At 43.8% G+C, this 27844-nt stretch overlaps 1 protein-coding gene across 2 annotated transcripts in view; it reads left to right on the top strand.

Moving 5' to 3' along the window:
* Positions 1-9532: 9532 nt before the first annotated feature.
* LOC311140650 (mitogen-activated protein kinase kinase kinase 5-like) overlaps positions 9533-27844 on the top strand; it is a 34468-nt gene continuing 16156 nt past the window's right edge. For both annotated transcript variants that reach the window (XM_084175795.1, XM_084175796.1), the window contains exons 1-14: positions 9533-9995; positions 10181-10320; positions 11926-12113; positions 12422-12590; positions 14578-14684; positions 15008-15178; positions 15622-15734; positions 16148-16307; positions 23865-24015; positions 24430-24534; positions 24909-24961; positions 25729-25824; positions 26436-26520; positions 27187-27320. In XM_084175795.1, the coding sequence (XP_084031921.1) occupies positions 9659-9995; positions 10181-10320; positions 11926-12113; positions 12422-12590; positions 14578-14684; positions 15008-15178; positions 15622-15734; positions 16148-16307; positions 23865-24015; positions 24430-24534; positions 24909-24961; positions 25729-25824; positions 26436-26520; positions 27187-27320 (2009 nt within the window). In that variant the 5' untranslated portion in view covers positions 9533-9658. The remainder of the gene's footprint in view (positions 9996-10180; positions 10321-11925; positions 12114-12421; positions 12591-14577; positions 14685-15007; positions 15179-15621; positions 15735-16147; positions 16308-23864; positions 24016-24429; positions 24535-24908; positions 24962-25728; positions 25825-26435; positions 26521-27186; positions 27321-27844) is intronic.

The raw sequence follows: 27844 nt of genomic DNA on the forward strand, positions 1-27844 counted from the left end.
CAAAAATACCAAGTAATTTTTTGCAGTGTGACTCCATTAAATGTGTGTGTGTGTGTGTGTGTGTGTGTGTAGATTAAACATGAACGGGCCAAAACGGACATGGCAGCAGGTCAAAATCAAATACAAGAACATTCTGCAGAATGGTATGGTCCCTGACTAATATTTAACAAAGCACAAGCATATATTGTACCCAGAAGGTGCCTGCTCACACATTGTCTGTACTGTTTTAGCAGTGAAAAAGAATACCCACAGACAAGGCACGGGTGGTGGGTCACCAAAGGCTGACCTTACCCCAGCAGAGGACATGGCCTTGGAGCTAAATAAAGGCAGGCCCGTCTTAGAGGGGATCCCTGGGGGGAAAGAGACGAGCATAGGTTCCTCCCAAGATGCCACCCGCTTCATTCAAGGTATGTCCTTCCATCTCTACATGGGATACAACCACATTCATATTGAATCAATTTGGACTGTCTGACTTTGGTTTACCTATTGCCTTGCAGTGTCTGGCAGCACTGTGTTCCTGTTAGAGCCACCAGCACAAGCACCAGACGATGCTGATCCAGTGAGTACTCCATCAAAGGCATACTGTAGGCCTGGCATGTCTTGTCTACTAGCTTCAATATGAATCCGATTAAATGTGATAGGGTGAAGGCCCCAGTGCAGCAGCAACAGCACATGATGGAGACGATGATGAGGAGGAGACCATCTCTCTGGATTCCAGAAGGCATGAGGTATCATGTTAAGACTGTGAAAGTACTATTTACTCTACAATGGTGAGGAGTCCTCATCAAAATCAAAAAATCTAATTTCTTTTACAGGACCCAGATGCTATACAGTGGGAAAACCAGCCTGGCAACATAGTGCGTATTAATAAAAGGACACCACATCCTGCCAAATTCCAGCTGCGCTAATTGTATTGTGTTCACAGAGCTCACAAGCTATCAGAAAGTTGTATGGCAACCACCTCCGGCGCCAAATAGAACTGGCAGACATAGACATTCAGTACAAGAAGAAAAAGATGGAAAATCTTGCACTGGAGTCCGAAATAAAAAAGAGGACAATTAGGAAACTGGACCTTGAAATAAAAAAACTTGAGAGGGAGGTGAGATATGCCTTCAATGTACACTGTATGCTAACTGTAACACAAATGTATTAATCATTATTTTTCTTTCCTCCCCCAGCTCCAAGAAGATGACACAGCTCAAAATAAAAATTAGGTATATTCTCGTAAAGTCAAGTGAGCCATGACATATGAGCTCTTATTGTGAGCACACAGGACGGTGGCATCTTTCTAAGGTTTTTTTTATTTTCCCAGCAATCAGTACAACCAAGTCATCGTTATAAGGCATCGCCCTCTTTTGCCCACCCCCCCAGCACCAGGTGTGGCCACTAGCCTATATGAAGGCCCAAAATTGTGTGTTCCTTTCTGCTCTGACAATGGCATGCCCATTCGTGCGAGATGTGGTGGATGAAGAAGCACTTGTGCTGAGGAGAGCCTTCAGGCGAGAAAGGGTCTTCAGGGACCGGTTGGACCCACTGGCCTTCCCTGATGACCATCTATATGAAAGATACAGGTTTTCTGCAGATGGCATCAGGTATCTATGCAGACTACTGGGTCCCAGGATTAAGCACCGCACTGCACGGAGCCATGCACTGAGTGTGGAGCAAATGGTTTGTGTGGCCTTGCGCTTTTTTGCTAGTGGAGCCTTCCTGTACTCAGTGGGGGATGCAGAACAGCTGAACAAGGCCACAATTTGCCGCACAATAAGGAGTGTGTGTCTGGCTATCAAAGCATTAGCAGATGTCTTCATCTCCTTCCCTGGCCACAGAAGACTCTGTGACATCAAAGAGGAGTTCTATAGGATTGCAGGTAAGAGGATCTACAAATTACAGGACAACTGTTAACACATAGTAGGATACTCATTACTTTGTGTGACAGGTTTCCCCAATGTCATTGGTGCAGTGGACTGCACACACATAAGGATAAAAGCCCCCTCAGGTGCCCATGAGGCCGATTTTGTGAATAGGAAATCCTTTCACAGCATTAATGTTCAGGTGAACATAACTTTTTGATATTGTCCATTGACGAACACTCTGCATTGCCAGTGATGTGCATTGATTGGTGTAATATTCCTCATCTTATGATTTCAGATGGTCTGCAATGCTGACTGTGTGATCAGCAATGTTGTGGCAAAATGGCCTGGCTCAGTCCATGACTCCAGAATCTTTCGGGCCTCTGAAATCTATCAGTGCCTATCACAAGGTAAGCCACACAACCCCTATTTATAACCATCATGGCTGTGTCAAGAATATCACTGTGTTTATGAGGTAGTAATGATGAGATTTTGTGTTGACAGGTGAATTCTCTGGTGTGTTGCTGGGAGACAGGGGGTATGGCTGCCAGCCTTTTCTCCTGACACCTTTCACAGACCCCCAGGAAGCACAGCAGGCCTACAACCATGCCCATGCCAGGACCAGGGCCAGAGTTGAAATGACCTTTGGCCTCCTGAAGGCACGCTTTCACTGCCTTCACAAATTAAGGGTCAGCCCTGTTAGGGCATGTGATATTACTGTGGCTTGTGCTGTCCTCCACAATGTGGCCTGCCTGAGGAAGGAGAGGGCCCCCAGAGTGCCACCAGCCATGGACTGGGACAATCCGGCAATCTTCCCTGATGACGACAGTGGTCGGCTGCTGAGGGACCAATATGTGTTGAATTATTTTAGTTAGTATGTGTGCTTTCAATTTTGGTTAAATATGTCCTGCGGTGGCAGAGGAATTTGGGGTTTTTTGGGTTCGTTTTTTTACGAATTTGGCCTCTTATGATGTTTGTGCGGTATACTGTGTGTAATACAAGGCTGCAGGGAGGCTACTGCATCCATTCATTTGTCTGTTCAGTTGATGTGTATGGATTTGTCCTGCATTTATTTTAGTGTGCAGACATGCAGGGTGTGTTATATACAGACCTTTGAATGTGTATGTATCATTTTGTATAATATGCTTGGATTCTGTGCTTTCCATCTTGTAGAGTCACTGTGACTTCAGTTTCGAAAGGAGCTGATGGTTTACCTGCTTTGTTTTGTCCTTATTCAATAAAGGAACATAATGTTACACATTGTGTTTTTATATTCATATGGAATGTGTATTTGTTTATATGACAGAGTACTAGGGCCACACTGAAGAAAAAGGATAAAGTCATAAATTTATGAGGCTGGTTCTTTCTGCAGAAAAGCTACATATTGTTTTTACAGTTTTGATACTTATGACAATGTGATACTTCATATTCTGGCACATCAGCATGTCTTTGTTTATGAAACCATACTGAAGTACAATTTCACGAAATGCCCCACATCTGTCATTTTAACAACTGTCCTCCTTTAAAACAACTGGTTACAATATTATGACTTGTGTTTTTTTCCCCTCTGTGGCCCTAATATTCTATCATTTTATATATAGCCTTATAGTCTATGGGAAACTGTAAATTATCTAATGATAGCAACATCATCTAAAAATCATTTTTTATCCAAAATCATTGAAATTAATGATCACAAACGTTTAAATAATGACAGTGGGTCTAGTTATATGTGATAACAATGTATAGTGAGCAGTGAAATAACTATTGGTTTCCATTTGTGGTGACTGCTGACTGACAGTAGGGATGAGATTAAATAGATCCTGGAATTTAGCCTGGTCTGGAGCAGGCTAGCTCCACAGAATAAATCTCCATGGTAATTTATACCATAACATATCCTCCTGCCCCCTATCCATCTTTAGTGCAACCGGGTTACGGATCAATTGAGCGAGGATCACCAAGATATCCTGGCTTAATCCCTTATCCTAGTTTTGTGCAACAGGCCCCTGTTCTTGTTTAGTGTTGATTATGTGTCCTATAAGTTCTCGTTGTTTCTGTCATAATAATAATAATAATAATATGCCATTTAGCAGACGCTTTTATCCAAAGCGACTTACAGTCATGTGCGCATACATTTTTACATATGGGTGGTCCCGGGGATCGAACCCACTACCCTGGCGTTACAAGCGCCGTGCTCTACCAGCTGAGCTACGGAGGACGTCATGTGTTGTGTGTAATTGTTTTCCTGTCTGTTGGGGTTCGACTGTTTTGGACAGACGCTAGTTTACCGTCGCACTGGTGTTCGTGCGTAGTCGGGTTTTGTTTTTTACGCACTGTTGCGTATTGTTTATCTCCGGGTTAGTTTACCCGTGTATTTTTGTGCTTTGCCAGTAAAGTCAAGTTTGACTGAGCTCCTGTGTCCTGCACTTGATTCCACCACACCGTCGCATCAGAACCCTTGACACACCCTTTGCCTTGATGACAGCTTTGCACACTCTTGGCATTCTCTCAACCAGCTTCATGAGGTAATCACCTGGAATGCATTTCAATTAACAGGTGTGCCTTCTTAAAAGTTCATTTGTGTAATTTCTTTCCTTCTTAATGCGTTTGAGCCAATCAGTTGTGTTGTGACAAGGTAGGGGTGTATACAGAAGATAGCCCTATTTGGTAAAAGACCAAGTCCATATTATGGCAAGAACAGCTCAAATAAGCGAAGAGAAATGACAGTCCATCATTACTTTAAGACATGAAGGTCAGTCAATACGGAAAATGTCAAGAACTTTGAAAGTTTCTTCAAGTGCAGTCGCAAAATCCATCAAGCGCTATGATGAAACTGGCTCTCATGAGGACCGCCACAGGAATGGATGACCCAGAGTTACCTCTACTGCAGAGGATAAGTCCATTAGAGTTACCAGCCTCAGAAATTGCAGCCCAAATAAATGCTTCACAGAGTTCAAGTAACAGACACATCTCAACATCAACTGTTCAGAGGAGACTGTGTGAATCAGGCCTTCATGGTCGAATTGCTGCAAAGAAACCACTACTAAAGGACACCAATAAGAAGAAGAGACTTGCTTGGGCCAAGAAACACAAGCAATGGATGTTAAACCGGTGGAAATGTGTCCTTTGGCCTGGAGTCCAAATTGGAGATTTTTGGTTCCAACCGCCGTGTCTTTGTGTGACGCGGTGTGGGTGAACGGATGATCTCTGCATGTGTATTTCCCACTGTAAAGCATGGAGGAGGAGGTGTTATGGTGTGGGGGTGCTTTGCTGGTGACACTGTCTGTGATTTATTTAGAATTCAAAGCACACTTAACCAGCATGGCTACCACAGCATTCTGCAGCGATATGCCATCCCATCTGGTTTGGGCTTAGTGGGACTATCATTTGTTTTTCAACAGGACAATGATCCAACACACCTCCAGGCTGTGTAAGGGTTATTTTACCAAGAAGGAGAGTGATGGAGTGCTGCATCAGAGGACTTGGCCTCCACAATCCCCCGACCTCAACCATTTTGAGATGGTTTGGGATGAGTCAGACCGCAGAGTGAAGGAAAAGCAGCCAACAAGTGCTCAGCATATGTGGGAACTCCTTCAAGACTGTTGGAAAAGAATTCCAGGTGAAGCTGGTTGAGATAATTCCAAGAGTGTGCAAAGCTGTCATCAAGGCTGTCACGGTTTCGGCCGAGACTGCTCCTCCTCCTGGTTCGGGCAGGCTTCGGCGTTCGCCGTCCCCGGAGTACTAGCTGCCACCGTTGAATGTTTCGTGGTGTGATTGCTTTGGTCTGTCTTGTACACCTGTGTCTGTTTGTGTTCTGATTACGTGTCTTATAAGTTCCCTGTTTTGTATTGGTTAGATTGTGTGTTGTTGTCTGCCTGTATTTCGGAGCTGCGTGTTGACGCTCTGTTTGTTTGTTTAGTGTTTACGCATGGTTTACGTATTCACTCGCCTCTGTTTGTTTCGAGGCCGTGTATTGTATTTTTTGCACTTTTGACTAGTAAAGTCTGTTGGACGAAGCCTCTGTGTCCTGCGCCTGACTCCTCCACCACATCCACATCGGTTCATCTGACAAAGGCAAAGGGTAGCTATTTGAAGAATCTAAAATCTAAAATATATTTTGATTTGTTTAACACTTTTTTGGGTTATTTCTTAGTTTTAATAATATGCCATTTAGCAGACGCTTTTATCCAAAGCGACTTACAGTCATGCGTGTATACATTTTTACGTATGGGTGGTCCCGGGGATCGAACCCACTACCCTGGCGTTACAAGCGCCATGCTCTACCAATTGAGCTACAGAGGACCACCAGTTTTGATGTCTTCACTATTATTCTACAATGTAGAAAATAGTAAAAATAAAGAAAAACTCTTGAATGAGTAGTTGTACTTTTGACCGGTAGAGTACATTTAGGATAAATTAATTACTACATATATGGGGAACATAAACGCGCTAAACAATTTATAAGGGGAATTAAATCATGCAAGTTCGTGACGAGAGCTACTGAGTCAGCTTCCTCACAGATGCCAAGAAGCGGACCTTTAAAATGTTCCTTCCCAAGGCCAGAGACTTGGTTCAAGACTTGGTTTGTCCCCACCCACTGGGGAGCCAGGCCCACCCAATCAGATTGAGCAAAACACATTTTTACTGCTCTTTACTTGTCAGTGTTCCAAACGGGACATTATTTGTCATTTTAACTAAACATGCAAACATCATCAGATAGAATTCATAGCAAGCAGTGCACTGGGTTAGTCAGATTTTATGTTTTTGGAACATAAACTGAATTTTGTTCTCTCAGCCTCATGGGAAAAATGTGTAGATTAACATGTGTAGAATAGCTATAGGCAACATCCGCACTGAGCTAAAGAGTAGAGCTGCCGCTTTCAAGGAGCGGGACTAACCCAGACTCTTATAAGAAATCCCACTATGCCCTCCGACGAACCATCAAACAGGCAAAGCGTCAATATAGTACTAAGATTGAATCGTACTACACCGGCTCCGACGCTCGTTGGATGTGGCAGGGCTTGCAAACTATTACAGACTACAAAGGGAAGCACAGCCGCGAGCTGCCCAGTGACATGAGCCTACCAGACGAGCTAAATTACTTCTATGCTCGCTTCGAGGCAAACAACACTGAAGCATGCATGAGAGCATTTGCTGTTACGGATGACTGTGTGATCACGCTCTCCGTAGCCGATGTGAGTAAGACCTTTAAACAGGTCAACATTCACAAGGCCGCAGGGCCAGACGGATTACCAGGACGTGTACTCCGAGCATGCGCTGACCAACTGGCAAGTGTCTTCACTGACATTTTCAACCTCTCCCTGACTGAGTCTGTAATAGCAACATGTTTCAAGCAGACCACCATAGTCCCTGTGCCCAAGAACACTAAGGTAACCTGCCTAAATGACTACCGACCCGTAGCACTAACATCTGTAGCCATGAAGTGCTTTGAAAGGCTGGTCATGGCTCACATCAACACCATTATCTCAGAAACCCTAGACCCAGTCCAATTTGCATACCGCCCCAACAGATCCACAGATGATGTTGCAACCACACTGCCCTTTCCCACCTGGACAAAAGCAACACCTACGTGAGAATTCTATTCATTGACTACAGCTCAGTGTTCAACACCATAGTGCCCTCAAAGCTCATCACTAAGCTAAGGACCCTGGGACTAAACACCTCCCTCTGCAATTGGATCCTGGACTTCCTGACGGGCCGCCCCCAGGTGGTAAGGGTAGGTAACAACACATCTGCCACGCTGATCCTCAACACGGGGGCCCCTCAGGGGTGCGTGCTCAGTCCCCTCCTGTACTCCCTGTTCACCCATAACTGGATGGCCAGGCACGACTCCAACACCATCATTAAGTTTGCCGATGACACAGCAGTGGTCGGCTTGATCACCGACAACGATGAGACAGCCTATAGGGAGGAGGTCAGAGACCTGGCCATGTGGTGCAAGGATAACAACCTCTCCCTCAACGTCATCAAGACAAAGGAAATGATTGTGGACTACAGGAAAAAGAAGAGGATCGAGCACACCCCCATTCTCATCAACAGGGCTGTAGTGGAGCAGGTTGAGAGCTTTAAGTTCCTTGGTGTCCACATCACCAACAAACTATCATGGTCCAAACACACCAAGACAGTCGTGAAGAGGGCACTACAAAGCCTATTCCCACTCAGGAGACTGAAAAGATTTGGCATGGGTCCTCAGGTCCTCAAAAAGTTCTACAGCTGCACCATCGAGAGCATCCTGACTGGTTGCATCACTGCCTGGTATGGCAACTGCTCGGCCTCTGACCGCAAGGCACTACAGAGGGTAGTGCGTACGGCCCAGTACATCACTGGGGCCAAGCTTCCTGCCATCCAGGACCTCTATACCAGGCGGTGTCAGAGGAAGGCCCTAAAAATTGTCAAAGACTCCAGCCACCCTAGTCATAGACTGTTCTCTCTGCTACCACCGGCAAGAGGTACTGGAGCGCCAAGTCTAGGTCCAAAAGGCTTCTTAACAGCTTCTACCCCCAAGCCATAAGACTACTGAACAGCTAATCAAATGGCTACCAGGACTACTTGCATTGTCCCCCCCCCCCCCCCCCCCACTCTCTGTTTATTATCTATGCATAGTCACTTTAACTTTACCTACATTTACATATTACCTTAATTACCTAAACTAACCTGTGCCCCCGCACATTGACTCTGTACCGGTACACCCTGTATATAGCCTCCCTACTGTTATTTTACTGCTGCTCTTTAATTATTTTTTATGTTTATTTTTTTACTTATCAATTTTTTTTACTTAACACTTATTTTCTTAAAACTGCATTGTTGGTTAAGGGCTTGTAAGTAAGCATTTCACTCTAAGGTCTACACCTGTTGTATTCGGCGCATGTAACAAATACAATTGTATTTTATTTTATTTATAAAACTGCACATCTTCCTCTGCCCCATGGCAAAATGTGTAGAATTACAGGAAATTAGCTTTAAAACAGCATCATTTTCTATCAGCCTCTTAGCAAAATGTGTAGAATAGCATGAGATTTGTGCGAAGACCCTCCCACTCTGTCTATCCTTTTCTTTCTCTCTGCTCTTGTTTTCCTTAATAGGATCTCAGTGGGAGGAGCTGGGAGGGTCGTCAGTGAATTGGACACACCTGGGCTCGGGTGTGTCCCGGGATAAATACACCTTTCCCCCATATATCTAGGAGACTCTCTCCACTCAGACACACTGTTGTTTTTGGTTGTGGCGTTTTGGGGCTGCACCTCTCAACACCCTTCAGTATCACCATCTATGCACGCATCCACTCACTGACACTACTGACTACACACCATAGTTACTTGGATATAGTTTACTTTATATAATAAATATGTTTGGTATTTCTTTATCTCCGCGTTGTCTCCCTCTTTGTTATGGACTACAAGCGGGTTCGTAACATTAGCTATGATGCCACTGCGTAGACTGCAGAGGTCGTAGAAGAGCCTCTGTAAATCCAACAGTTCATCTGGGTTAGACATTGGGCGAGTTCGTTTTGCATGGCCCGGTGCCCTTGGTGAGTAGAGGTTTCAGTTAAGGGCCAATGGAATGGTCTAAAATGTACATACTGCGCTGACCCGGGGTACCGGGCCTTGCAAAACGAAATCGCGAATTGCAGCCGGTAATATGGGAGGGGTTAAAGGCGTGTAGGCAACAGTTCGCGGAATGTAACTGGAGACTGGGGCGAGACGAGACGCACTTGGGGAATTTACAGTTCCAGAGCTGCACTGACGATGAAAAGTATTTAACACTGGAATATGCGTTCTTGAATATTTGGGGAAATGTATACCACAGAACGCAGGCGTATGAGCCTACGCCTGCACGAGGTCAAGAGAAAGGATCCTGTTTGGGTATCAGCTGGAAGTTTATGGCAGGACCCTTTGGCTATTGAACTCAGCACCTCAAATAAGCACATTATTTCACCCCGGAGCCGGACTAGGGCTGTGGCTGTTGCATACATTGTTATTGAAGATGCATCCCTGCCACAGACAGAAGAGAACTTGTCACTGAAGTGTCTGAAAGAAGCCTGCGCGGACACACACGCGGTGTTCAAAACCATTCCTTTCGAGAGGATATTGCTTGGTACTACTGACATTCTTGATATCTTCTACAATGCAGGCAAGTATAGTCATGTCGACTGTCAGCAAGGCATTGGCCACAACACACTACCTTATTCTTCTAAATTGTTGTTGGCCAAAAAGTTAGTGTGTGTGTTCTGCACACACAGTTATTTTAAGTGCGTACCTGCGCTGCATGGGTGTTTTCGAATTTCGACACACAATTTGAGCCTTTTCTTTTGACAGATGTGGCAGTGGTGGAAATGAGTGACACTTGCTGCCAGCAGTCCCTCTTCTATCACCTGGGCATGAGAGAGAGCTTCAGCATGACCAATAACATCATCCTATATTGTTACAAGCAGGACAGTGACCTGCAAGCACTCAAGGTACACCCAGGGCATCATGAGAGCTTACAATTATTATATTATTGATGAAGGGACCAAGTGGACCCTTTGCCAGCTCACTTTGGGGGAAAATTGGGTTGTAAACTCATTTTAGGGTATAAAGATGTCCCCTCCATTGCCACAACAATCCCACCACCATTTGCATAATATTGCCAATAACTACTGCTGTACTTTTTTAAATAAGTATTTGTGTTATATTTTTAGACCTGATTTCTCTGATATGAGTTGATCCTAGGGCTGTTTTCTCTGTATTGTTGAACAAAGGTTGAATTGCAGTCTTTTATGGGTTTATAGGTCAATGGATTTCTTTAGGCCTATCATGTGGATCTGTGTGTTTAGTAGGTATGTGTGTTTAGAGCAGAGCCGTTATTAAGCAGTGCTCATAACCTCATTTGTATTTATAAAGCTTTTGCAGAGATGTGATTAAGCAAAAACATTTCACAATATTTTAACAAATGTTAATACAGTGGTACCAAAGTTAATATTGTATGTTTCTGTTTGCTAATAATGTGCTTGGGTTTGGTCATAATATGTTTATGTATGCTGCGTATACACTACCATTCGATTACAGGCTCAAAATGGCCAGAAACAAATAACTTTCTTCTGAAACTCGTCAGTCTATTCTTGTTCTGAGAAATGAAGGCTATTCCAATCGAGAATTGCCAAGAAACTGAAGATCTCGTACAACGCTGTGTACTACTCCCTTCACAGAACAGTGCAAACTGTCTCTAACCAGAATAGAAAGAGGAGTGGGAGGCACCGGTGCACAACTGAGCAAGAAGTCAAATACATTAGTGTCTAGTTCAAGAAACAGACGCCTCACATGTCCTCAACTGGCAGCTTCATTAAATAGTACCCGCAAAACACCAGTCTCAACGTCAACAGTGAAAAGGCGACTCCGGGATGCTGACCTTCTAGACAGAGTTGCAAAGAAAAAGCCATATCTCAGACTGCCCAATAAAAATTAAAGATTAAGATGGGCTGTTCTGTGAAGGGAGTAGTACACAGCGTTGTACGAGATCTTCAGTTTCTTGGCAATTTCTCGCATGGAATAGCCTTCATTTCTCAGAACAAGAATAGACCGACGAGTTTCAGAAGAAAGTTATTTGTTTCTGGCCATTTTGAGCCTGTAATCGAACCCACAATTGCTGATGCTCCAGATACTAGTCTCAAGAAGGCCAGTTTTATTGCTGCTTTAATCAGCACAACATTTTTCAGCTGTGCTAACATAATTGAAAAAGGGTTTTCTAATGATCAGTTAGCCTTTTAAAATGATAAACTTGGATTAGCAAACACAACGTGCCATTAGAACACAGGACTGTTGGTTGCTGATAATGGGCCTCTGTACGCCTATGTAGATATTCCATAAAAAATCTGCCGTTTCCAGCTACAATAGCCATTTACAACATTAACAATGTCCACAGTATTTCTGATCAATTTGATGTTATTTTAATGGACAAAAAAATAGCTTTTCTTTTGAAAACAAGGACATTTCTAAGTGACCCCAAACGTTTGAACGGTAGTGTAAGTAACACTTGTTTGTGAGAGCTTGTATGTTAATACCCATATGTGTGTCTCTTCCCTCAGGAGCAGTGTGGGAGCTACACGTTCATCCCATATGTAGTGTTGCCACAGGGCAAGGTGTTTGCCTGCGACGCAACGCTCTTAAGCGGCATCAAAGAACTGATGCAACCAAGCTTCCAACTGGAACCCCTCCTCACCCCACTGGTAGAGAGGCTCATCCAACTGCTGGACAATGTGCACGTTCACGCCAGGTCAGCATGTCATGCTACCCACGCTGCATGTCTAATTATTCCATTATGACTCCCTCATTGTGTCTTTCACTTAGTTTTACTCTACCAAATTGCTTGGTTCGGTAGCTTGGTTGGGTGGGAGAAATAGCAGCAAATAAACTACAAGGTTAAGCTTGGAAATGCCTAGACTGCCCAACTGCAAATGTCTTTCAGTTAGACATGAGCTATTATCAGTGATTTGTGCAATATACAATATATGCCCCTGGATCAAGAGCAGTTTCAGGGGTTAAGTGCCTTGCTTAAGGGTACAACTGACTCTTTTTAATTAGTGAGTACTTCCGGGAGTCCATCCGGCATGAGATCCGCACAGCCCGGGAGCGCTTCAGTGGCCAGGAGTTGAGTCAGGAGCTGGGCCGCATCCAGAAGCGCCTGGACACGGTGGAGCTGCTCAGCCCAGACATCATCATGAACCTACTGCTGTCGTACCGGGACGTCCAGGTGGGCTTAGCTATGGGAGGGAGACAAGGGACATGGGTCATGTTCATTAGGTTACACTGTAGCAAAGTGTTGTGTAATGGAAAATGAAAACGAGTGCATCTTATCGGACAAGTCCAGGTAGTCCCTACCATTTGGTGCCTAATGAACACAACCCAGGGCTCAGTGGTACTGTGTTTGCCAGGGTCAAGACTGCCCTTGTTTATGTTATGCTGGCTGTTGTGTTTGGGCAGTAGACTTTTTAGCATGGGCTCACTTTTATGACTGTGGAATGCTTCTGTGGTGCCTGTTTTAAACGGAGAATTGGCGATATGACGTTTCCACATGCAGCAGAATGAATCACACATATTGCAGATAAGCGTGATGCAAGACAGTTAACTCATACAGAGTAACTGCTGCAATGTAATAGCTGCGGGACCAAAACAGCTGAGAAGTTTAGCCTCGTGCCTCATACTTTTAATTGTTGTGAAAATTGGCCCAACTCTGCAGTTCACTTAGATATTACTATAGTATCGGATATCGAAGGTGATTGACAGCCATCGTCGATGGTGATGACATCGTGATGTGATGGACAATGTATAGCCTATTTCAACTTGATTGGCACTACGCAGTAAGAGCTGACCGGGCAGCCCACAGCAGGGCCATGCCAAGTGGCCTATTTCAATAAATATGTTATAAACAATTTACAGAATGCAAAAGAACAATGTAGACAGAGCTAAGATTTTCACCAAAGCAGCGCAAAATGTCCTGTCAGAAAACATATATATTTTTCTCTCTCAATGTCGGATGATCTGGACATATAGCCGAAGCCTATACATTTTTTAAATAGCGGACAATCCATTGTCTAATTATTTTAAAAGCCTAATTTAATATTTTCTCTCCATTTGATAAGAATATGAGTTCATTTTTATGCATGCTGGCTTTCTCTCACCTCCTCTCGCCGCACTACTTCATGATCAAACAATACATATATTTAACGGAGTTCTCAGACAGTTGTTTTTGAAGAACCTTAAAACAAGATAGGCCTAAGGTAATAATGAGAGGTAGAACAAACAATAGCAAGATAGAGAAATAGAATGAGTAGTTTGAAAAACCTTACAGTTGAGCAAAGCTTAGTCTAAAGTAAATGATTCATCCCTCCTACTTGCCGTTGCGAACCAAATGGCCAAAGGCCAAATCCTACTAATTAAAATAGCCTATCAAAAGCATTAAGACAAGTTAAAGTTATAAAGAATATTTCCCAAGTAGGCCATCCTAATAAAGTGTTTGAATGTCCTAAAGTTACAGCTTTCAAATGGGAACAATTGTGAAAGTCAGTGTATAGGTGATTTTCTATAACAGATTTATTTTCAATGGCAAATATTACAGGCAAGAAGAAGTGAAATTGAGCAAACAATATTCTGATGGAAAAATCTAATGAGAAGTCAAAAGGAAACTTACAGCTGAGCAAAGCTTATGAAATAAATAATGTGTAGAGTAGGCCTATTTCAATAGCCTATTATTAGCAATGTATAGAACCTACTTACAATGTATAGAAGCCTAGGCCTAATAAGAGAGGAAGATTAGGCAAAAATGCAAATCATTGAATAATTATCCAGTTCTGGGGACAGCAGAGTTGCGTACAACCCATAACCCTTTTTATAACCCATAACCCTTTTTAGAATGTAATTTATTATTCTTAATAAAAAATAAAAAACTTAAAAAATAAATATATATATATTTGGGTTGGCCAATAGGGGAGTTATTAATTTTATATCACAATTTTTAATGGCTACTTAATCACGATAGAACAAAGGTTGACATCGCCCAACCCTACATGCATGTATTACAAGTACTGCAGGGGTTAAATTAAATCAATTTGAGGGAATGTCTATTAAAAAATGTTAAAGGTGTGTGCAGCCATGCCTAATTTATAATGCATTGAAATCAGAGATGTTATTATAATGTTGATGAAGGGTTTTCTGTAATCCAGTCCTCTTTCTGACTTCAGGACTACGATGCCATTATCAAACTGGTAGAGACCCTGAACAACTTGCCCATGTGCTTGGTGGCAGCCCAGCAGAATATCAAATTTCACTACATTTTTGCTTTAAACAGGTACCATTGTTGCTCAACTTGTGTATTGCGCACATATTCTGTTTGACCAATAGTCTTTCACATTATATCATAGAAGGAAATAATGTGTATACAACACTAAATGGGTTAAAGCAACCCCCATTTTAACACTTAATTAGTGGGCTTGCTGAAAGCACACTACTGTTTTTCCCTATCTTTATTATTTTAGACAGCTGAAGCAAGCACACAGATTTTCTTCAAGAATTGTACTAGTTGTCACACAACACTTTAACTTGCAGCACAACACAGGCTGTTCATTCTCAGGATTCCATCTGTCATAATGTTTCCTAATCTTTGACCTCCAGGAGGAATCGTCCAGGTGACCGTGCCAAGGCCCTGGAAGTGATTCTGCCCATTGTGGAGTCAGGTGGCAGGGTGGCGTCGGACGTGCACTGCCTCTGTGGCCGTATCTACAAAGACATGTTCATGAGCTCTGGCTTTAAAGACCATCGCAGTCGAGACCAGGCCTGCTACTGGTGAGACACACCAATCCGGTGTCCATATTAGTACAGCCTTAGAGTCACAAGGAGTTGGTGCAAAAGGCACTCGGACATGTCAGTCGTCCTAAAATGCACACCGTACGCACAGCATCCCTTCACTCACTCCAGTCAAGTCCTCCTTACTAGGGCTCTACATCAGTCTATGTTATGTTATCCCTTTGAGTTCCCTCCATCCTTTCAGTTACAATTTACTTGAATCCTCTGTCATAAAGGCTACATAATACTGTTAGAATAAAGACATAGCAGATGGCATAAACAGTCATGACACCTGGTGTCAGGCTTATGACAACTGACACACCTGATACTATATGATACACTGTTATTAAACAAATCATTGCTTAGGTCAGCTCATTGACTAGGCAGCGATACGTATTAATTAATTAATCCATTTTAATCTCCATTCATGGATTCTCCCCCAGGTACGGCAAAGCCTTCGAGACAGAGCCAACCCTTCACTCCGGCATCAACAACGTTGTCCTCTTGATGGCTGCCGGCCACAAATTTGACACCTCCATCGAGCTGCGCAAAATAGGTACCTTGTTCTCACCGACACTCCACTGCCCTGAATCAGTGGCCTGTCAAAGGGAACTGCTGTGTTTGTTTAATTGCTTAAATAAACTACAATTGCCTTATGTTTTTATCTATGCCTGTGATCAACCGCAGTGAGTGTGGGCTAATCGTTGGTGTAGTTGTACTCCCTGCCAACCACTATTATCATTACTAACAGCCTGCATAAGGACACTAAATAATTACACCCCTACATTATTTATCAATACAAGCCACTGTTATTCTATTTGGGCTTCTGTGCCATGCCATGTCTCTTTTTCTTTTGTTACATTTCGATGCCATACTGTTAGCCTGAAAATATAAATATAATAATATTCTCGCTATCTAACCTGTGTCTGTCTGCGCCCATCTGTGTGTGTGTTTGTTGTGTGTATCCAGGCGTGACCCTGAGCAGCCTGCTGGGGAGGAAGGGCAGCTTGGAGAAGATGCAGACCTACTGGGACGTAGGCTTCTACCTGGGAGCCAGCATCCTGGCCAACGAACACAGGAAGGTCATCGAGGCTTCAGAAAAACTCTACCGGCTCAATGCACCCATGTGGTGAGAGGAGTCACAGTTCATCTTGTCAAATCCTATGGTCATTGTCACTACAAACATTCAAGACGGCACAAACAGATCTGGGACTAGGCTAACAGTAGCAGGCATTCTTGATGTGAAATATATGAGCTTATTCTAACAGATTCTTCATTAACACTGATGTTTATATGAACCTTGTTTTTGAGATTGATCTGATTAGAAACCAGGATGAGAGGGCACATTTCAAAATATCCTGTTAAAGGGCCTGCACAGGCATCTAGATTACCATGTAAAATATACTTTTATATTTTTACCGATTTAGAAATGCTCAGAATTTGAGAATTTTCTCTCATGTCTAACTATCAGTAAGGCTGAAAAGACAGGCTGAGTGGGCGGGGAGCTCACCTTGACTGACAGTTCTTTGAAATACTTTTGTCAAACAACTTGGACATAATGAGCCATTGTGCAGTGAGATCATGAAGTTAGCTAGCTAGTTCATCTTGGACAATTTCAGTTGAAACTGGACAGGGTGAGGTCTGGGTACGCCTCATAAAATATTTAAGTTGACTGCCAGACCATGTTCATAAACCATGACTATCAATGATGTCAAGATCTCCCATTTGGCATGTCTCTTCTGTTGCAGTTTGCAGCAGCACTGACAGATATGTTGATGTGACAACTGTGTCTGAGTTTTGAACGACCCTTCCCCCCCTTTTGTTCCATGCTGGCTGAAGAACTAGCTAGCCAGTAACTAGCGAACACCAGACACAGATGAAAGGGGAAACTTATAAGTATCTTTGCCATAGATGAATGTCTTCCTCTCTCCCTCCCCTCCCGGAGGACCTGAGTCCTAGGACCTTGCCTCAGGACTACCTGGCCTGATGACTCCTTGCTGTCCCCAGTACACCTGGTCGTGCTGCTGTTCCAGTTTCAACTCTTCTGCCTGCGGCTATGGAACCCTGACCTGTTCACCGGTCGTGCTACCTTGTCCCAGACCTGCAGTTTTCAACTCTCTCTCTCTACCGCACCTGCTATTTCAACCTCTAATTGCCCGGCTATGAAAAGCCAAGTGACATTTACTCCTGATGTACTGACCCTAACCTCTACAACCACTGTGATTATTATTTGACCCTGCTGGCCATCTATGAACGGTTGGAACATCTTGGAGAAAAATCTGGCCTTAATGGCCATGTACTGTTATAATCTCCACCCGGCACAGCCAGAAGGGGACTGGCCACCCCTCAGAGCCTGGTTCCTCTCTAGGTTTCTTCCTAGGTTTCTGCCTTTCTAGGGAGTTTTTCCTAGCCACCGTGCTTCTACATCTGCATTGCTTGCTGTTTGGGGTTTTAGGCTGGGTTTCTGTATAGCACTTTGTGACATCTGCTGATGTAAAAAGGGCTTTATAAATACATTTGATTGATTGATTGATAGGAGAAACCTGTTATTTGATGTCACCCTGCAGTCGAATTTTGGCAACAGTAGACTAGCTAGCTATGTAAACCACACCCCTCTGCGAACACACCTTCTGTGCTGATGGTTACGAGGCGGTACTTATTTAAATTAGGTAAGAGAATAAGACGTTACCATTGGTGTATTAAAATGAGGGCTTTATGTGATGTCACACGTTCCTAAATAATCCCGCCATCTGAATTCAAGTTTTTGACACGGGGAGGGGACCAGTAACTTTATGATCAGACTTGATCAATGTACCAGCAACAGCCATTTTCATACTTTGGTCATCCTACTTTGATCTGGTTTCATCCATTTGATGAAAAACTTGATTTTGACTATCAATCAATTTTCAATCAATTTTATTTTATATAGCCCTTCTTACATCAGCTAATATCTCGAAGTGCTGTACAGAAACCCAGCCTAAAACCCCAAACAGCTAGTAATGCAGGTGTAGAAGCACGGTGGCTAGGAAAAACTCCCTAGAAAGGCGAAAACCTAGGAAGAAACCTAGAGAGGAACCAGGCTATGAGGGGTGGCCAGTCCTCTTCCGGCTGTGCCGGGTGGAGATTATAACAGAACCATGCCAAGATGTTCAAAAATGTTCATAAGTGACAAGCATGGTCAAATAATAATCAGGAATAAATCTCAGTTGGCTTTTCATAGCCGATCATTAAGAGTTGAAAACAGCAGGTCTGGGACAGGTAGGGGTTCCATAACCGCAGGCAGAACAGTTGAAACTGGAATAGCAGCAAGGCCAGGCGGACTGGGGACAGCAAGGAGTCACCACGGCCGGTAGTCCCGACGTATGGTCCTAGGGCTCAGGTCTCTCAGTTGGCTTTTCATAGCCGATCATTAAGAGTTGAAAACAGCAGGTCTGGGACAGGTAGGGGTTTCGTAGCCGCAGGCAGAACAGTTGAAACTGGAATAGCAGCAAGGCCAGGCGGACTGGGGACAGCAAGGTGTCATCATGCCCGGTAGTCCTGACGTATGGTCCTAGGGCTCAGGTTCTCAGAGAGAAAGAGAGAACGAGAGAATTAGAGAGAGCATACTTAAATTCACACAGGACACTGGATAAGACAGGAGAAGTACTCCAGGTATAACCAACTAACCCCAGCCCCCCGACACATAAACTACTGCAGCATAAATACTGGAGGCTGAGACAGGAGCGGTCCGGAGACACTGTGGCCCCATCCGAAGAAACCCCCGGACAGGGCCAAACAGGAAGGATATAACCCCACCCACTCCGCCAAAGCACAGCCCCCGCACCACTAGAGGGATATCCCCAACCACCAACTTACAATCCTGAGACAAGGCCGAGTATAGCCCACAGAGGTCTCCACCACAGCACAAACCAAGGGGGGGGCGCCAACCCAGACAGGAAGATCACGTCAGTAACTCAACCCACTCAAGTGACGCACCCCTCCCAGGGACGGCATGAAAGAGCACCAGCAAGCCAGTGACTCAGCCCCTGCAACAGGGTTAGAGGCAGAGAACCCCAGTGGAGAGGGGAACCGGCCTGGCAGAGACAGCAAGGGCTGTTCGTTGCTCCAGCCTTTCCGTTCACCTTCACACTCCTGGGCCAGACTACACTCAATCATATGACCTACTGAAGAGATAAGTCTTCAGTAAAGACTTCAAGGTTGAGACCGAGTCTGCGTCTCTCACATGGGTAGGCAGACTGTTCCATAAAAATGGAGATCTATAGGAGAAAGCCCTGCCTCCCGCTGTTTGCTTAGAAATTCTAGGGACAATTAGGAGGCCTGCGTCTTGTGACTGTAGCGTACGTATTGGTATGTACGGCAGGACCAACTCGGAAAGATAGGTAGGAGCAAGCCCATGTAACGCTTTATAGGTTAACAGTAAAACCTTGAAATCAGCCCTTGCCTTAACAGGAAGCCAGTGTAGGGAAGCTAGCACTGGAGTAATATGATCAAATTTCTTGGTTCTAGTCAGGATTCTAGCAGCCGTATTTAGCACTAACTGAAGTTTATTTAGTGCTTTATCCGGGTAGCCGGAAAATAGAGCATTGCAGTAGTCTAACCTAGAAGTAACAAATGCATGGATTAATTTTTCTGCATCATTTTTGGACAGAAAATTTCTGATTTTTGCAATGTTACGTAGATGGAAAAAAGCTGTCCTTGAAACAGTCTTGATATGTTCGTCAAAAGAGAGATCAGGGTCAAGAGTAACGCCGAGGTCCTTCACAGTTGTATTTGAGACGACTTTACAACCATCAAGATGAATTGTCAGATTTAACAGAAGATCTCTTTGTTTCTTGGGACCTAGAACAAGCATCTCTGTTTTGTCCGAGTTTAAAAGTAAAAAGTTTTCAGCCATCCACTTCCTTATGTCTGAAACACAGGCTTCTAGCGAGGGCAATTTTGGGGCTTCACCATGTTTCATTGAAATGTACAGCTGTGTGTCATCCGCATAGCAGTGAAAGTTAACATTATGTTTTCGAATAACATCCCCAAGAGGTAAAATATATAGTGAAAACAATAGTGGTCCTAAAACGGAAACTTGAGGAACACCGAAATGTACAGTTGATTTGTCGGAGGACAGACCATTCACAGAGACAAACTGATATCTTTCCGACAGGTAGGATCTAAACCAGGCCAGAACTTGTCCGTGTAGACCAATTTGGGTTTCCAGTCTCTCCAAAAGAATGTGGTGATCGATGGTGTCAAAGGCAGCACTAAGGTCTAGTAGCACGAGGACAGATGCAGAGCCTCGGTCTGACGCCATTAAAAGGTCATTTACCACCTTCACAAGTGCAGTCTCAGTGCTATGATGGGGTCTAAAACCAGACTGAAGCATTTCGTATACATTGTTTGTCTTCAGAAAGGCAGTGAGTTGCTGCGCAACAGCTTTTTCTAAAATTTTTGAGAGGAATGGAAGATTCGATATAGGCCGATAGTTTTTTATATTTTCCGGGTCAAGGTTTGGCTTTTTCAAGAGAGGCTTTATCACTGCCACTTTTAGTGAGTTTGGTACACATCCGGTGGATAGAGAGCTGTTTATTATGTTCAACATAGGAGGGCCAAGCACAGGAAGCAGCTCCTTCAGCAGTTTAGTAGGAATAGGATCCAGTATGCAGCTTGAAGGTTTAGAGGCCATGATTATTTTCATCATTGTGTCAAGAGATATAGTACTAAAACACTTAAGTGTCTCTCCCGATCCCAGGCCCTCGCAGAGCTGTGCAGATCCAGGACAGCTAAGCCTTGGAGGAATACGCAGATTCAAAGAGGAGTCCGTAATTTGCTTTCTAATGGTCATGATCTTTTCCTCAAAGAAGTTCATGAATTTATCACTGCTGAAGTGAAAGCCATCCTCTCTTGGGGAATGCTGCTTTTTAGTTAGCTTTGCAACAGTATCAAAAAGAAATTTTGGATTGTTCTTATTTTCCTCGATTAAGTTGGAAAAGTAGGATGATCGAGCAGCAGTGAGGGCTCTTCGGTACTGCACGGTACTGTCTTTCCAAGCTAGTCGGAAGACTTCCAGTTTGGTGTGGCGCCATTTCCGTTCCAATTTCCTGGAAGCTTGCTTCAAAGCTCGGGTATTTTCTGTATACCAGGGAGCTAGTTTCTTATGACAAATGTTTTTCGTTTTTAGGGGTGCAACTGCATCTAGGGTATTGCGCAAGGTTAAATTGAGTTCCTCAGTTAAGTGGTTAACTGATTTTTGTCCTCTGACGTCCTTGGGTAGGCAGAAGGAGTCTGGAAGGGCATCAATTAATTTTTGTGTTGTTTGAGAATTTATAGCACGACTTTTGATGCTCCTTGGTTGGGGTCTGAGCAGATTATTTGTTGCGATTGCAAATGTAATAAAATGGTGGTCCGATAGTCCAGGATTTTGTGGAAAAACATTAAGATCTACAACATTTATTCCATGGGACAAAACTAGGTCCAGAGTATGACTGTGGCAGTGAGTAGGTCCAGAGACATGTTGGACAAAACCCACTGAGTCGATAATGGCTCCGAAATACTTTTGGAGTGGGTCTGTGGACTTCTCCATGTGAATATTAAAATCACCAAAAATTAGAATATGATCTGCTATGACTACAAGGTCTGATAGGAATTCAGGAAACTCAGAGAGGAACGCTGTATATGGCCCAGGAGGCCTGTAAACAGTAGCTATAAAAAGTGATTGAGTAGGCTGCATAGATTTCATGACTAGAAGCTCAAAAGATGAAAACGCCATTTTTTTTTTTGTAAATTGAAATTTGCTATCGTAAATGTTAGCAACACCTCCGCCTTTGCGGGATGCACGGGGAATATGGTCACTAGTGTAACCAGGAGGTGAGGCCTCATTTAACACAGCAAATTCATCAGGCTTAAGCCATGTTTCAGTCAGGCCAATCACATCAAGATTATGATCAGTGATTAGTTCATTGACTATGACTGCCTTTGAAGTGAGGGATCTAACATTAAGTAACCCTATTTTGAGATGTGAGGTATCACGATCTCTTTCAATAATGGCAGGAATGGAGGAGGTCTTTATCCTAATAAGATTGCTAGGGTGAACACCGCCATGTTTAGTTTTGCCCAACCTAGGTCGAGGCACAGACACAGTCTCAATGGGTATGGCTGAGCTGACTACACTGACTGTGCTATTGGCAGACTCCACTAAGCTGGCAGGTTGGCTAACAGCCTGCTGCCTGGCCTGCACCCTATTTCACTGTGGGGCTAGAGGAGTTAGAGCCCTATCTATGTTGGTAGATAAGAGGAGAGCACCCCTCCAGCTAGGATGGAGTCCGTCACTCCTCAGCAGGTCAGGCTTGGTCCTGTTTGTGGGTGAGTCCCAGAAAGAGGGCCAATTATCCACAAATGTTATATTTTGGGAGGGGCAGAAAACAGTTTTCAACCAGCGATTAAGTGCTGAGACTCTGCTGTAGAGCTCGTCACTTCCCCTAACTGGGAGGGGGCCAGAGACAATTACTCGATGCCGACACATCTTTCTAGCTGATTTACACGCTGAAGCTATGTTGCACTTGGTGACCTCTGACTGTTTCATCCTAACATCGTTGGTGCCGACGTGGATAACAATATCTCTATACTCTCTACACTCGCCAGTTTTAGCTTTAGCCAGCACCATCTTTAGATTAGCCTTAACGTCGGTAGCCCTGCCCCCTGGTAAACAGTGTATGATCGCTGGGTGATTCGTTTTAAGTCTAATACTGCGGGTAATGGAGTCGCCAATGACTAGGGTTTTCAATTTGTCAGAGCTAATGGTGGGAGCCTTCGGCGTCTCAGACCCCGTAACGGGAGGAGTAGAGACTAGAGAAGACTCAGACTCAGACTCCGACTCGCTACATAATGGGGAAAACCGGTTGAAGGTTTCTGTCGGCTGAATGAGCGACACCGGTTGAGCATTCCAACAGTATTTCCCTCCAGAAGCCATGAGAAAGTTGTCCGGCTGCGGGGACTGTGCGGGGGGATTTATACTAACGTTACTGTCTGTACTTACTGGTGGCACAGACGCTGTTTCTTCCTTTCCTACACTGAGATTACCCTTGCCTAACGATTGCGTCTGAAGCTGGGCTTGTAGCACAGCTATTCTCGCCGTAAGGCGATCGTTCTCCTGTATATTATGAGTACAGCGACTGCAATTAGAAGACATCATGTTAATGTTACTACTTAGCTTCGGCTGTTGAAGATGTTGATGAACCATGTCCAGATAAAGCGTCCGGAGTGAAAAAGTTGAATAAGGGAAAAAAGTTGCGATGGAAAAAAGGAAAATAACGTAAAGTTGGCAGCTAAAACGCACAGGAAAATGACTCTTCTGTCTCGGGATAAACGTCCGGGGTGAAAAAGTTTAACGAAAAAAAGATGAGTGAGGACAAAACTAAAAAGTTGGTAAATTTGTTGAACACAGAGATTGATTAAACGTTTATTAAAAGTAAAACGTGAATAGTTTGGCAGGTAGCCAAGTAGCAACAAACAGCACAGCAGCACGGAGACAATGCGGAAGCGAGACGGAAGTCACGGAAGCAGGACCTTTAATGTTAAATATACTGTCCATTTAGAGGACCCCTTTCCCCTAAGCAAAAGTTTGGTATGGCCTCTTTAAGGTCAATGTTTTGAACTTTTATTTTGATATTCAAATACTTATTTGCATCTTTCTTTTGAGGTATGTGGGCTCGATCATGGAGACGTTCATCTTGTACCGTCAGTTCACCAAGCCCCCAGAGGTGAAACCTGCTAAACAGGAGACTGTGGACTTCTGGATGGAGCTGATGCTGCAAGCCTGCAAGCCCACTGTTTCCACTGACCGCTGCCCAGTAAGACCTCACCACAGCTCCCAGTACATTCAGCTTTATTTAGTTAGAGCATAGCAGCATGTTGCTAAGACACTCTGTCAGACTCCACCACTCCCAGTACTCCCAGTTCCTCAAACCCACATTGCTTTGTGAGACCTCAATAGATTCTCTCTGTCTAGTATATAACAGTTCTGGGCATTCAAATGCAGTGCAGTAAAAAACATTTGCTTTAACATGGATTTAACTCCACCGTCAGGGGCCTATTTTACATTACATGGTTAGATAATTGCTAATGAAGTTGGCACTTGGCGTCACCCTGCCGGGAGAGTTTGTCACATTAACAATGTACAGTACCTTTCTGCAGCAAAAGTATTTGGAAAAGTAACCTTTTAATGCCAAGAACTGTTATCACCATTAACCATTGCCGTTCCTCAGGTTCTGATCCTGGAGCCGACCAAAGTGTTCCAGCCCACCATAGTGTGTGTGAGTGAGGAGGATGACAGCTGCACGGTTCAGCTCAACCACATCACACCCCTAAAGGTACAGACCATGTTTGGCATGACAATGACCATAAGAGTTGGCTATACAGCACAAGCAGATCTGGGACCAGCTAAACAGACCCCCTAGATATTTAACTACTGAGTTATACTGTACAGGTCTACAGTTTTCAACCTATCAAGACATTGAAAGTGGTTATACAGGAATGGTGTGAGACAGAATGGTGTATTTAACCAGAATAGGCGTGGAGTGTTTTCATAACAGCACCACGTCGGTGAGGTGAAAGAAGATATGCCTCATCGCCTGATGAGGGTACGTGTGCGCCCGCGTGTGTGTGCAGGCGCGTGCATACTTTGTGTGTGTTTAGACTGTTGAGTGAGCATTTTGAACAGTCTGCCATGTCTTCCCTTCCATAGAAAGGCCAGAAAGCCCAGTGGACTTTCCCAGCCTCGCAAATCCGGGGAGTGAGGTACGGTAACAGACAGTACAGAGTGTGCTAACATTTCTAGGCTAAGTTCCAGGCCCTGTGGTGCGTGTCGTGTTCAGGCCTGCAGCCCATACACATTACCAGGGCTAGTCTAACAGACCTAAGTTCAAATAATATTTGAAATATTTCAGCGTTTGCTTTAGCCTGCCTGGACTTCCAGATGGGCGGAGTTTGCAGGTTTGCGACTACTCTATTGGTTCCATTGTGCCAGGCAAGCTCAATCAAGCCCAGCTAAAGGATTTGAAAGGATTTCAAATAGTATTTGAATGCAGCTTGAGGTCTACTGAGTCTATACACTTTAACTGTCTGGTGGACTTGGCCACTGGCCATCAGGGCGTTTTTGTCTGTGCTGTTTTCAAAGACTGTGACTGGATGTGTGTGTGTGTGTCAGTGTCTATTTGGCTGTGGATCAATATTACTGTGTACTTTACCCTTGTTTTGCCTACCGAACTGCCTCCAGGGCAATAGGTAGATTTCTTTCCTTTCAGTTTATATTTGCAACACTATCACCTGGTGGCTTCAAACGTATACTACACGAGATAGAAAGAAAACGTTCTTCTCTGAATTGGAGAGCCCCATATTGAATGTGTTATTATGGGCTTTTCTTGTCTTTATTCATATTCCCTTAACTTTGTTTGCCTGCATTGGTATTTTGAGTATACTTGTTGTTATTTCATTGTGGTGCCGCTGTCAGCTTTGAAGTGTTGTGTAGTTCCTAATCCCCCTCTTTAACCTTTTGACCTGTTCAGTGTTTCAAAGTTTGACGAGCGTAGCTGCTTCCTGTATGTCCTGGAGAACTCAGATGACTTCCAACTCTGCTTTCCCAGCGAGCTGCACTGTAAAGGGTGAGTCACACACACTTGCACATACACACACACACACACCCTTTAGCCCAGCTGTCTAGCAGGAAGGGGTGTAACAACCAACCATATCAACCATTGATTCATTCCCCACATTCTTCACATAAAACATACAGATTGGGCCTGTTCATTCAACCATTATCACATTATTGGATTGTGTTGACATGACAACTCTGTTAATGTTTATTTTACTCTGGCGTAGTGAAAATAGAGCCTGCTTCACTCTCCCCTTTCTGTGAGGATTAATAGGTGTGTGTATTTTACATTGTGTGCTAATACAGTACATTATTAGGTAGGTGTTGTGTATTGGGATACAGTCAATTCCAAGACTTTCTGAGAAGGAAGGAAATAGGAAGTGGTTTTCATAGTAGTATTTGCGGAATCAGTGAAAGGCAAATAACTGGCAATCAAAAGGTCACCTTTAATACGTCATGACCTATAAGATTGATAACAGTGCTGTGTACTGAATTTGATTGTGTGTGTTTCAGCAGATTTATCTCTGATTTTCCTGTGACGTCCATGAATATATGACTCACATGTATTTGAACAGTTTTTCTATATGATTTAGTTTCTTGTGTGTGCTATTGCTCCATCAGGTTCTGTGAGCTGGTCAACTCTCTCCTAAGCCAGGCAGAAGCCCCAGTGGAGTACCCCAGCGAGCTCACTGGAGGATTACTGGAGGTCAGCTAGGCTCTTTCTCAATTCATCTTTCTTCGATTTCCTCTCTTCTTGCCTCCTTCTGAAAACGCATTGGAAAGCAGGGTTCGAGGGGAGAGACATTGGACCTTCTCCTCCAATATGGTTGAAAAGGAGGTGAGGAGAAAGGATTCAAGGAATTGCGGAGAGACAAATTGAGAGAGGGCCGTAGAATCCTAGAATCCTCCCTCTCGAGGCTGCTTTTCTATTTTTGACCCCCCTTCTACCCTACCAGTACACAAACAAGCCCTGTCATGATGGGGTCAAAAGGTGAAATGTTTCCCTTAACCGTTGCCAAGTAGTGCTATGTTTACCGTATTCCCGACCCCTTATTTTTGTGTGTGTTAAGTTCCTGGTATTCACAGAACATTGGACTCATTCCAGCAGACCTGGGTTCAAATACTATTTGAAATAACTTCAAATAGTATTTCAGTTCACTTTAGTTCAGAGCAGCAGAAGGTCTCTAAATGAACATTGTTCCATCGCTTTGCGCTCTCACTCAACCTTTTCTGTTGTGGTTGCTTGTGACATTCCTTGCAATATTTCTAACCCACACACTCTCTAAAACACATTTTCAATGACACACACACACACATTTAGTTTCACACCTACCTTCCTGTTGAATGAAACCTTCTCCCTTATCTCCTGCAGTTTATCTATGAGACCAGCGAAAATGGAGAGAAGGTGGTTCTGGGTAAAGGAACCTATGGCGTGGTGTATGCTGGGAGGGACCTGAGCAACCAAGTCCGCATCGCCATTAAGGAGATCCCAGAGAAAGACAGCACGTATGGAAAACACATTTGTTTTTGACTGGTCCCAGATCTGTTTTTGCTGTATTGTCAAACAATGACCATAGTTGTTGACACGACAGCACAAACAGATCTGTGACCAGGCTACATTTCTTCGCACATTATACCGTAAATCCGAATTATTATTTTAGCCTAATACGTATAATATATTATACAATTGTGAGTGAAACGATAAGTGATGAATGCACAGATGTTTTCCTCAGCATGCCAAATGTGTAATGGTTCTCTGTGGAGGAAAAAAATGTGTCCAGTGTCCCCATAGCTCTACACTGGAATCTACTCCCTGAAGAGATGGATGTCTATTTTGATTTTTCCATTCCTTGTTTACGAGGAAATGTTAGTACTTAGTTCCTCTATGGAACTAATGGCCACATAGACCAAAGCAGCATATGACGGGTGCTTGTAAAGCTCTCATCAAATTCATACAGTATGGTCACAGCTACACCATGTCAATGTCAGCACAACTGCAAGATTAGAGTGTGTAACTTTTATGTTGTTTT

The sequence above is a fragment of the Coregonus lavaretus genome, assembly GCF_964263955.1.
Source record: "Coregonus lavaretus genome assembly, chromosome: 13".
In the NCBI taxonomy this organism is placed as follows: domain Eukaryota; kingdom Metazoa; phylum Chordata; class Actinopteri; order Salmoniformes; family Salmonidae; genus Coregonus; species Coregonus lavaretus.